This window comes from Perissodus microlepis, chromosome 22, assembly GCF_051167445.1.
Source record: "Perissodus microlepis isolate ML-2025 ecotype Zambia chromosome 22, ASM5116744v1, whole genome shotgun sequence".
Taxonomy (NCBI): Eukaryota; Metazoa; Chordata; class Actinopteri; order Cichliformes; family Cichlidae; genus Perissodus; species Perissodus microlepis.
Window position 1 is genome coordinate 10,737,106 of NC_140481.1, and position 11,573 is coordinate 10,748,678.

Consider the following 11,573-nt stretch of genomic DNA (forward strand, 5'->3'; position numbering starts at 1 on the left):
CTAGGGGGGCAATAAGTTCTCTAGCGCTATCTTTAGACGAGCAAATTCCCCAGGATCACGGCGTGTGAGCTTGGGAATGCTCGGACGAGGCCCCCTGTAGGTCAAATCTGGGGCCGCTGCTAAGTCGGGGGGTCTGTACATCTGTGAGGGCCAGAAAGGAGTAGATGAGGACGGAGGTGGAACTGGCAGTGGTTGCAATGGAGGGGGGTGTGCTCTCGGAGGCGGCGCTGGAGGGTAGGTGGTCCTTGGCTGAAGAGAAGTGAACCCTGGCTTAGATTCATGTGGGGGGATGATCTGACTCTCCTGTGCAGCCATAGACTCCCTCTTCAGATCCTGGAGCTCTTTCATCACTGTATCGATGTGGTCCACGACTGGACCCTGGCTGGAGACAGACTCCTCCTTGAACACAACAGGAGGAGGTGGTGGAGGCCAGTCCTCTTCCTCTTCATCAGGGGGTGGCTGGAGATGAACAGCAGGGGCTCTGGGCGGTGGACTGAGCTGCAGACTCTCTGCACAGCCCAGCAGCTGCAGCAAACTAGCATGAAGGGCCTGGAAATCAGCCAGCCCGGGTCTCATCTGGTCATGGGACTGCTGGAACAGGAACCTTTCACGTTGTATATCTTCTAACTCTGCTCTCAATGGTGTGACATGGCTGTGTGAGCGGTCATCAGAGGGGTCAGACGGAGGATGGTGGGAAGAACAGGTGTCGCCTCCTGTCTCACTTTCCTCCTGGTAGCCTGCACCATGCCCGGGGAAGTCAGTCTCATAAGCTTCATAGCGGAGGGGACGACGTACATTACAACTGAGTTATTTTTACACATCGGCCAGCATCTGGCCAATCCACCACCTTTAATTGTTTATCCTGTTACCAAAAAAATAATAATCGGGCCATAAAAATGAAAAATCACCATTGACCCACTGAGCAAAAGCCCGGTATCCCGATGGCCAGTCCAGCTATGGCCGTGCCATCAGTTAACCTTTCGCGTGCCAGCTGTGGCACGCGTGCCCAGGGTTGCCGACCCCTGACATAAACCCTTCATACCGGCTGTCAAGCATGGTGGTAGAGGGCTGATGATTTTGACTTGTTGGTGAACAGTACCTAAAAGTCTTGTCCTTAAGACTTGATACAGGTGCTGAGACCCATCAGCTGATACATCCTCTGTTTGCTGAAACGTCATCAGAAATTGTCTCAGTGGATGGCTGTCAGAAAGCCTTAGGGAATGAAAACAGGGACAAAAGGCTGAGCTGTGCCAAATTTAACAAGAACTTAACTCAAACTCAGTGGCATCAGTTTTTATGGGCTACCAACCAAATCTGACATTTTTGCAGAACGTTTACAATCATCTGCATAAATGTCAAATGCCATGATAGATGGCACTGTTGTTTTTCTGTCTCTTTGTCTCTTGCCTTCCAGGTGTATGGCCCCCACCTACTGGCCCATCTAACTCCATCTGAGTTATACCTGGTACCAGGTTCTATCACCTAATGGAAAACCCTGAAAACCAAGTCAAGCTGTGCTGAGCTGATCTCAGTAGGTACTAGTGGAAAGTGACTGCATCAGTCATTGGCCCGCCAAGAGGCCGCCTCGGGTCTCTCTTATAAAACCAGTGTGGGGTCATTGTGACAGAGAACAGAACAGGAGGCAGGCAACATCCAAAGAACTACTCGAAATGTCCCTTTTTTGTCACATTTACCATGTTTTACGTATTTTGTGCCTATTTCCCATATTTATAGTGAAACATAAAGAAATGAGGGGTGGCTCAAGATTTTTGCAGAGTACTGTATCTATATGTAAGAGAAGGAAGATTTTTGACATGACATTTTTAGTTGAAAGGACTAGTTGTAACAAGTATTGCCGATAACACATGTTTCCCAACTAGTGTACCATCACAGCAGTTTTTACATCTAAAAATCAAGATGTGATTGACCTGAAGACTTTCAGCTTTGATTTAAGGCAGGGGTGGGGGAACTCCAGAGCCGTAGTAATGAAAAACAAAACTAACCTGTCAGCAAGATAGCAAAAGATTATGAAGTAGCCAAATATCTAAAAGTTGATTCTGTTCATCTGGACGTAGTGTTTTCAGTGGGAGAAATGTTTCGTTACTCATCCAAGTGACTTTTTCAGTCTCAGCTGACTGCAGGTTTCCCCGACCTTATAAACGGTACATTTGCAGTCCAGATCAGTATTTAAGGTTTGACTCTCATCATCCACTGGAGCCTAAACTGAGTGTCATCAGGATGCTACAACAGAGAGCGAAGACCATTCCCACAGACACAGCAGCCAGGAAAGCAGAAGAACATCACATCAAGAAGGCCCTGAGTAAATGTGGTTATCCCAGCTGGACATTTGTCAAAGCTGAGAAGGCGCCAAAAGAAAGCTCCAGGGGATCCAGGAGAGAAGGACAACCGCTGACTAAGCGAAAACCTGTAGTGATCCCGTATATGTCAGGAGTATCGGAACAGTTGTGATGGATTTTTTCTAAACACTGTGTCTCTGTGGCTTTTAGACCCCAAAACACGCTGCGCCAAAAATTGTTCCACCCCAAGGATCGGGTCCCCCGACACAAACAGAGTAACACAGTGTACGCTGTTAAGTGCCAGGAGGATTGCCGGGATTTATACATCGGGGAAACCAAACAACCTTTGGCGAAGCGGATGGCACAACACAGAAGAGCTACCTCGTCAGGCCAGGACTCAGCAGTCTATTCACACCTACAGGCCAGTGGACACTCTTTCAAGGATGAGCATGTACACATCCTGGACAGGGAGGAACGCTGGTTTGAGCACGGAGTCAAGGAGGCCGTTTACGTGAAAAGGGAAAGACCATCTCTGAATCGAGGAGGGGGCCTATGGGTACATCTTTCACCATCTTACAATGCCGTGATTGCAGCCATTCCCCAACTCTCTGTGAATGGTACTCATGGCCACCGGTCTTTGATCAGTGGTCATGAGAATTTGCACAATTATGATTAAGGAACTGACCTCCCAGCCCATTGTTCCTTCAGTGGTGCTAGTTTCAGTCATTATGCAAATGTACTGTTTATAAGATTGGGGAAACCTGCAGTCAGCTGAGACTGAAGAAGTCACTTGGATGAGTGATGAAACGTTTCTCCCACAAAACGCTATGTCCAGATGAACAGAATCAACTTTTGGAGATTTACTTACCTGGATGATTGAGCATGCATCAAGATGAGTAGCTAAATTATTATGCGTATCTGAAGTCCAGGGTCTGTAAAGATTTTGGTAACTTAATAAAATCTTGTTTTTGTCTGCTGGACAAGAAAACTGCACTAGATATTGTATTAGGCAGCACATCACCAAGGAAACAAAATGAAGCAAACAAAAACAAAACAAAAAAACAAAAAGGAGATTGTGCCAACAGTTCAAGACTCTGACAAGTGTCAACAAATGAGTCAAGCAGACAATGTCATGTTTGATAAAAAAACCCCAAAACAAAACAAAACAAAAACGTTGCTGAACACTAACACTAAAAACTCCATCTCCGCATGGCGGAGGTTTCATCATGGTTTGGGGTTGCTTTGTCCCAGTTGCCTTGCAGCCATCGATACTGGTTTCATGACCAATTGTTATTGCTGGGTGCTATAATACTTCAATGAGCCAAAGAACACAGTGAAAAAGACGAGCTCTGAGGAAGAGTGTTGTACAAAACATTCCAGAAATACTGAGAAACTGAAACACTTTTACAAAAGTCCTGCTGCTCATCGCATAACTTTCATGAGCGGCTACTGAAAACATCTCATGGACGCTGCTAAAGAAAGTATAAGAGTTAATCAATTCAATATTTAGTAAGTCAAACATATGACATGATCGGTGTGCTCAGTGTGTTCAAATAATGACATGAAAAGCTCCGTTGTTTGTGCTAGTTTAGTCAGACAAAGTTTATCAATAGTTGTGCCTCAAGTTAGGATCAGTGCAGAAATCCTGGTCATTCCAAAGGTTTCACAAACCTTTTCTTGGAACTGTACATCACAAGGTAGAAGTTTACAACAGTCCGCCTTAAAAACACAATAACCAAACAACACAAAAGGGGGCTGAAAGGTAGTGAGGCCCGTATTCTTCGTTTTTTTCCAGCTTAAAAAAATCTAAGACATTATTACAGTGTGTAAAAATCTTACTTAATCCAAGGATTATTTACAAAATATTAAAATAAACCTCATGTATATAGAGGCACTTGGCACACCACAGGAAAATGCAACATAAAGTGTCTGAGTAATATGCTTGGTTGCCACGTGACACCAAAGCGTCTTCCGTTCATCTTTGCATTGATTGAATGAATGAATACCATTCTTCTGAAAGATTTAGTGACTGCAAAGCCATCACTCTAGGGAACGATGGTCAGGATTTGTCCCATAATTAGTCAATTGTCTGTATTAGACATACATGCGTGGTACATTTAAAATATCAAAAGAATAGTTATATATTCAACCACTGACTGGTTAACTTAACATTACTACTTTTTGTGGGTACAGGAGAAAAATATCAGACCGGCTCACCCATGTTTTTTTTCTTTGTGCACTCCATACAGATGAAATCTGAGAACAAGTTAATTATTGAGCTTTAGATGCTTGTAAGCATATTTTATGAACAGCGCAGGTCAACCTGTTTCCTTCTGCCAAGATAAGCTAAGCAGCCGTTGGGTGTCCTGTAGCGCTATAATAAATCTCCCAAAGTGCACAATCATGCAGAAACTAACTAACAACTTAAAAATATACATCTGTTTTTCAAAGATAATAGTCAGCAGTCGCAATCTTGTGCATAGAACACATCAATAAAAGCAAGTACACATCAGTCACATTAAACAATCAAGGCGACATCAACCTAGAACTTTGCTTTGCCGTTCATTTCTATTTTGGCTGAGATAGTGTCCACTGGGTGATCTTTGTAGCTTTTGTCCTTGCAGCACTTCCTCTGGAAAAATTTAAAGAGGGCAAAAATGGGGATGGCCAGACTGGGAATTCCAGCAAGGATAAAGATGATGACGTAGATCCAAGAGGGATAGGGACGTGCTTCCAGTACGGGAAAGCTCGCCTGTGATCGGGATCAACAAAAAAGTTACATTTTGCAGCACTAAACATCAAACTACATCTTTATTCCTGCAGTTACTGTATGTAAAAACTTGTTTCTTGAAACCTGTAAACTACTGTGAACAACAAACTTACCGCTTCCTCGTCCCACACCAGATAGGTTAAATCTTTGGTGACTTGGGTAACAAAGTAGAAAATTAGGATGAAGATCATAAGGAGTGGGCTAATCACTCTCCATGTTGCCTGCCAGAAAATATTGGGCTTGTGGCCAACCATAAATTCAATGTCCTTGTTGAACCTGTTTGAAAGCAATAAGAGGGAGACATATGTACGTGTAAAATCATCCATAAAAGGCGACCTTGTAGATTTTATTAGTTACAGTAAATAAAGCATCACATGTCACTGTTTGCTCAACTGGCTGATACTAAAGCAGACTATAGTCTGTTATTTTTCTCTAAGCTAACTTTGAGTCCAAATTGAAAACATTAAAAGATGTATATTACACTACCTTTTTGCACCTTTTCTTCTAACTATTAGATAATTGTTATAAATAAGTCAACTTAACTGCTTTCATGTGCATGGTCAGAAACTCTAAGGCAAAAGTACATTTTACACATTCCTCCCCTTCCTGTTGAAACATTAAAACACACTTCTGCTGTGATGAGTTACATTATCTCTACTCCAAGGTCAGAAGGCAACGCTTTGTTTGAACTCTAACAAGAACTGTTGGTTGCCTCACTGAACACTGACCTTTTCTGCCTCTTATGAAAATACCAGGAAAGCAAACTTTCCCATAATGACAAGTACAAACATGATTCTGTTTAGATGGTCGGATGTTTGATAAAGTACCTAGAAGGTCATTACTTTGGACACTGACTCAATGATCACCTAAGGACGGGCACACTTACCTATCAATCCCATAGATGTAGATAACTGCAAACATTTCACAGAAACCGATGATTAGGAGGGGGATTGAGCCTGCAAAGTTGTCAAAAAGAGCTAGCCAGTAGTTCCCAGAGCGTAGGGTGAATATGAGCCCAAGAGCAAAGGATATTAAGCAAGTAAGACCTGAAAAAACAACACAAGCAGGCGGTTACAATCAGACCCAGTTTTCCATGGTGGTTATGAAGAAGTTCTCAATGTGAGAAAGTTACCAGTAAAAACTTCTTTAGGCCAAGTTTGAGGAAGAACTCTAAGGTCTTGAAGGGGAACCACCACTCCCTCAATGTTCCCAAACATAGTTGAAAGGCCGAGACAGAAGAGCATGATGAAAAAGAGGACTGCCCAGAGAGGTGAAACAGGCATCTTGATGATGGCCTCTGTGAAAACGATGAAGGCCAGGCCCGTTCCCTCCACACCCTGAAGCGGTACAGGGCAAATCTTTCAAGTTCTGAATCGATTTTGAATCATTTTTGTGACACTCAAACTGGGCAAATAATCAGGGAATTAACAGGATACAAAAAAATAAAGGCTCCACTGACCTGACTGAGTAAATTCTGAATGTCGCAGGTTTTTAAGGGCAAACCTTGGATGATATCTGGATTTGTCTGATTTAGGCTGGTCAGAACCTGATCGTAGTTGTCTATTGTGATGGAGGTTTCAGGGTAGTCAAAGGCATTGATGAGATGCAGGATGTTACTGAAAAAAGTAAGAAAAAACTCATATGAGTCTATCTAGATACAAGTAAATCTCACTCTCTCATTTTTCCCCTATTGTAATGTCATCTTTTGTGCAAACTGAAACTCACTCTCCCTGGCATTCATCAAATTTCTGCGTTGCCCTGAAACCGATGATGGAGTAGATCACCGTTGCAGAGTACACCGAGGTGCAGCCATTGATGATGGAGATGAGAACGGCGTCTTGCTCACAGTTGTTGCTGCAAGTAGATTTTAAAAGGACATAGTGTGAGGACACTTGCTGGACAGTGGGTTCCTTTATGACTGTGTAATCAAGAGCTTTACTCACTGAACAGAGTTGTAACTGGAGAAAGAGATGAGGCCCCCAAAAGCCAAGGAGAAGGAGTAGAAAACCTGAGCTCCTGCATCCAACCAAGTCTGTGGATTCATTAACTCATCCACCTAAAGACAATCCAAAGATAAGCATTCTTATTGAGCTGTGAGCAGATTTCTGACCTATACAGAATTTTAAAACGGACACTTTCCCACCTCACTGGCTGTTGTTAGTTAATAATCTAAGAGGGTACACACAATGCAACAAGGCTGTTTGAAAAATAATTGATGTGTGAGATTGTCACCAGGTAATTTGGCTTTAAAGTGCCTATCTAGATTACTTATGTATTGGAATTTACAGTACTAACTGGGCTGTGTTTCAGCCTTCAGTATCAGCTTTTATATCAGCTTTTATCAGTCCTGTGATAAAGGTTTACTGCTATCATGTTTCAGGCCTGGGTGTCTTAAAACAGCAAATAATAGCTTAAAGAAATAGGTTTGTATCTCTGTAAATACACTTTCTAACAGTTATATAACCATATATTACTGTAATGTCTGTGCAATAAATATGAGCCTTCAGCCATCTAGCTTAGCTAAGCATGAAGAGTGGAAACAATGAGGTCCACGTTTCACTGACGTTATTGAGTAATTCTCCACAGATGTTGTAAAACTGTACAAAAACCATAATGACAAATAAGTTCATCTTGTCCCTTCTGATTCTTGTGGCATGTGATACATTGAACCCTTACATCTGGTGTGAAGAGGTACTTTATTCCCTCTGTAGAGCCTTTGAGAGTCAATCCTCTGATGAGGAAGATTGTGAGGACAAAATATGGGAGAGTGGAGGTGATGTAGACAGCCTGAAAAAAGAAAGATGGCACGTGTATATCTGAGCAAACCTACATGTAAAAATCACTTCCTTTTCTTAGACATTGTGATTTTTCAGACCTTGCCAGAAGTCTCAATGCCACGAATGCAGCACACATACAGCAGAGTCCAGGCAGCGAACAGGGCCAGCACCATCCACCACTGCAAACTTCCAGAGTCATCAATGGCTGCTGAAGTGTTCAGAGTCTCTCTGTACCAGAAGTAGTCAACAGTGGTGCTCCGTGCGCACTCAGCCACTAAACCTGCAAACGGCACGTAAAGAGCAACTTGATGGCAGGCTAATCATCGCATAACGTTCTGTTGTAACCTCTTGTTAGATGAAGCCACACCTGTGCTGTTAGCATTGAGAGGGCATTGGCTCCAAGGCAGAGGATCTTGAAAGGAGTTGAACAGGTACCACATGATCCAGGCCATGATGGTGTTGTAATACATACCGACCAAAAATGAGACAAGTAACGATGCAATGCCTGCAAAAGAATGAAGAAAGCAGTGGAAAAACTCACAGTGATTATCTGCTTAAGATGTGGGCCATGTTTGCTAGCTTATTTATTGATCCCAATATTGAGTGTTTTTTTCTAAATGCTTGGATAGGAATGATTACTCGGTCTGTACTTTGTATTAAAACCTAGCTTGAGTAACCGTTGCTGCAAAAGCAAACCTAATGGAAGAGCAGCAGAATCAATTTCATCCTCTAAAAACTCTAAATTAGTTAATACATGAGATATTTAGCCATTACGGGAATTATAACTTATCGCTGTCTGTGGAGCCATTTTGCCAACATAGACACAATAAAACACAAAGATACGAAGGCGCACACACCCACACACATGCATGGGTTTTTTTGTACACACCAACTCCAGTCATGTAAGGGTTGATTGCTCTCCACACTCCCACGCTGCCCTTTCTCAGGCGCTGACCGATGGCAAACTCTAAGTGCAGCAGCGGGATTCCCTCCAGAACCAACAGGATAAGGAACGGGATCATAAACGCTCCTAAAAGCACAACATTCACATTCATAATGAATTAGCAAAGTGGTGAGATTTTCACTTTATTAGACACTTTAACAAAGGAAACTAAGCACAAATATACTTGTAAACTGTGAAAAGCAGCTTTTTATTAGCTAAACTAGGAACTGTACAAACCAAGAATAAGACTCACACATTACCTTTCCCATAGCATTTATCTCAAGAAAGACTTTCTTTTTTTGAGTTTCATTAAATAGAAATAAAATTCAATAAAAATCTAGTCAGTATCTATATCTGATTATTTATGGTGAATAAAACGGGCATTTCCATAATTCATACTGTGGGGTTCTTTGTGTTGATACAACATGTCTGCATGCTTTGTCTTATCACTTGGTTGTAACCTTTTAACAAAAGCATTTCTCAAATGGTATAATTTCTTTCTAATCACTAAAATCCATAGTGTCCTTTTGTTAGCAAAAACAAAGTAAATCCACTGATATTTTCTTTTGTGGCATCTAGTCTATATTCAAATATCTTTCACATCTACTGCCCCACACGTCCTTGCATACCTCCTCCGTGGCTTTGACACAGGTATGGGAACCTCCAGACGTTACCGAGTCCCACGCAGAAGCCCACGCAGGTGAGGAGGTACTGGGCTTTGTTGTCCCATTTGGGCCTGTCCCCAGCCTCCTCGGTTTCCATCCTTTCCAAATCTTCATGAGATGGGATTCGGTCATCCAGTCCTGGGTTTGGTAATTTCAGCTTCATGGTGGCTTGCTGTAAACCTCCTCCGTGCAAAAAAGAAATTGGAAATAAGAGCTTCTGTGTCTCTCTTCAATAAGAAGTTCTGTTACTTTTGTAAATTTTTAAGCAACTGAGAGGATTCAGAAGTAAACCTCCTCTGTGCAGTCGGCTCCTGAGTCTCTGAGGACTATCTCTCTCTCTCTCCTCCCTCTCTCTGAGTCCTTTATCCCTACTGTGTGTCCAGGTGAGGGACACTGAGGCATTTACTGTGACCTGTTGCACCTAACTTGTGGTTATCACTCACTTGTCTTAACCTGTGTTATATTATATGATGTCAGCAACTTTAAGCGGAAAAAGGTGCAACCTTGTTCTTAGTGGTTAATACATTACACGAGATGCTGCCAATAACCCTTTCCCTGGGCGAAGAGTGATTGGGTGAATTCTAATAACGGAAATGATACAATATAAACCTCTATCTTTACCATCGGGTCACGTTTTTGTAATCCCCGATAAACTAGATGGCTTTTTTCTTGCTACAATAAGAACATTATTCGGTCTGTGAAGGCTTATTTGTGACTTATTCTAAATGATAACCATTAAAGTATTTTTAAAATTATCACAGAGTTGTGGAAGTGATTTTTTTTTTATAAAGTTTATACCATGTTTACCTCACAGTATGATTGTCAAGTAGTTCACGGCCCTTGTAAACCTTATCAGTGTTGCTCTCTAACACAATAACTAACTAATGAAAGGCTGGCATCAACATTTACGGAGTGGTGCATTTCCACTATCAATGTAAGTGGCAGTCACACTCAGGGAGTAAAGTGGGACTTGGCTAAATAATGGGGCGGTAGAAGGTAAATATTAAGGTGGAGTTTGGAAAGTGTCACTAAAGAAAATCATCAGATTAACCCTTGTGTTGTCCTCGGGTCATTTTTGACCCGAAAAGAACTCTTTTGCCATCAAAAAATTGTTTTTTATCCATCAAATGGTCTGAAAATAACAGGAGTTATTCAGTACTATGCTTTGCATGATTGGAATAGGTTTTAAGTAATTTGATTTATTTATGGGGTTTTTATTGGATTTACTAACACCTGTTGTCCTCAGGGGTCAAAAAAGTACAAAGTGTTGCAAAGGGCCACATTGTCACACCATACTGGTTTTAAACATCTTTGATCTTGGATCATTGATGTGTGGGGTCAAGCAATGGTCATAACAACCACAACAACAACATAACAGGCAGCACAATGAGGAGGCAGGTGCTCTACATTCAGTTCAATTCAATTTTATTTATACAGCGCCAAATCACAACAACAGTCGCCTCAAGGTGCTTTACATTGTAAGGTAGACCCTACAATAATACATACACAGAAAGTATGAAAAAAGTAATTTTTTTACCATGTTGTGGAAAGGAATGACCAGTAGAACAATGCATATATTGTCCTCTAATATAATGAGGAGGAAGAATCAACGATCAGGAGGATCCAGGATTAGAAGATAAAGAAAATATTGCCAATATTTAGACCACATGCTACCCTTTCTCTGAAGAAGCCCCCACATCACCCACCCGCAGAAGTGGAAGAAGGGTATGAAGTGAAGGAAAGTGATGAAGATGATGATGAGGAAGAATCTGAACTATGTTCAAACAAGTTCTCAGGCATCCAGGACATGGTAGTCTGAGGAGCATGGAAAGAAAGTGACTGGGTTTCTTGAAGTTTCTTGAATTTTCAGAATGTGAAACTGAAATAGAAGATGTGTCAGAGGACTACACATCTTCCATTTCAATTATGATGAAGACAAAGAATCAAGAAAGAAAGAGGACTCAGCTGAGACAGAAATATTTGCAGTAATGTGAGGAAACATTGATCTGGTCTTCTATCCTTCCCAGTGACAGACGATGCATGACTCTCTCATGTGCCACAGAGAAAGACAATCTACCACGGTCCAAGCACATATGCCAGGTCCCATACCCCTTTGATTGC

General features: G+C 41.9%; 2 protein-coding genes across 3 annotated transcripts; both read right to left on the reverse strand.

Moving 5' to 3' along the window:
• LOC146362613 (uncharacterized) lies at positions 1 to 1,056 on the reverse strand. Its single transcript, XM_084920169.1, has 2 exons — positions 1,043 to 1,056; positions 1 to 802 (listed from the first exon to the last, which is right to left on the reverse strand). Exons 1-2 carry the CDS (start codon positions 1,054 to 1,056, stop codon positions 1 to 3), a joined length of 816 nt encoding a protein of 271 aa, XP_084776295.1.
• A 3,783-nt stretch (positions 1,057 to 4,839) lies between these two features.
• LOC146362614 (sodium-dependent neutral amino acid transporter B(0)AT1-like) lies at positions 4,840 to 11,573 on the reverse strand. Of its 2 annotated transcripts, XM_084919188.1 has the most exons (14): positions 11,562 to 11,573; positions 9,825 to 9,864; positions 9,417 to 9,620; positions 8,734 to 8,874; positions 8,212 to 8,349; positions 7,943 to 8,124; positions 7,744 to 7,854; positions 7,011 to 7,123; positions 6,793 to 6,921; positions 6,527 to 6,683; positions 6,200 to 6,404; positions 5,954 to 6,113; positions 5,181 to 5,343; positions 4,840 to 5,049 (listed from the first exon to the last, which is right to left on the reverse strand). In XM_084919188.1, exons 3-14 carry the CDS (start codon positions 9,613 to 9,615, stop codon positions 4,840 to 4,842), a joined length of 1,908 nt encoding a protein of 635 aa, XP_084775314.1. In that variant the 5' UTR covers positions 9,616 to 9,620; positions 9,825 to 9,864; positions 11,562 to 11,573. The 2 variants fall into 2 exon arrangements, with proteins under 2 accessions (XP_084775314.1, XP_084775313.1); XM_084919187.1 differs by lacking the exons at positions 9,825 to 9,864; positions 11,562 to 11,573 and having other exon boundaries at positions 9,417 to 9,615.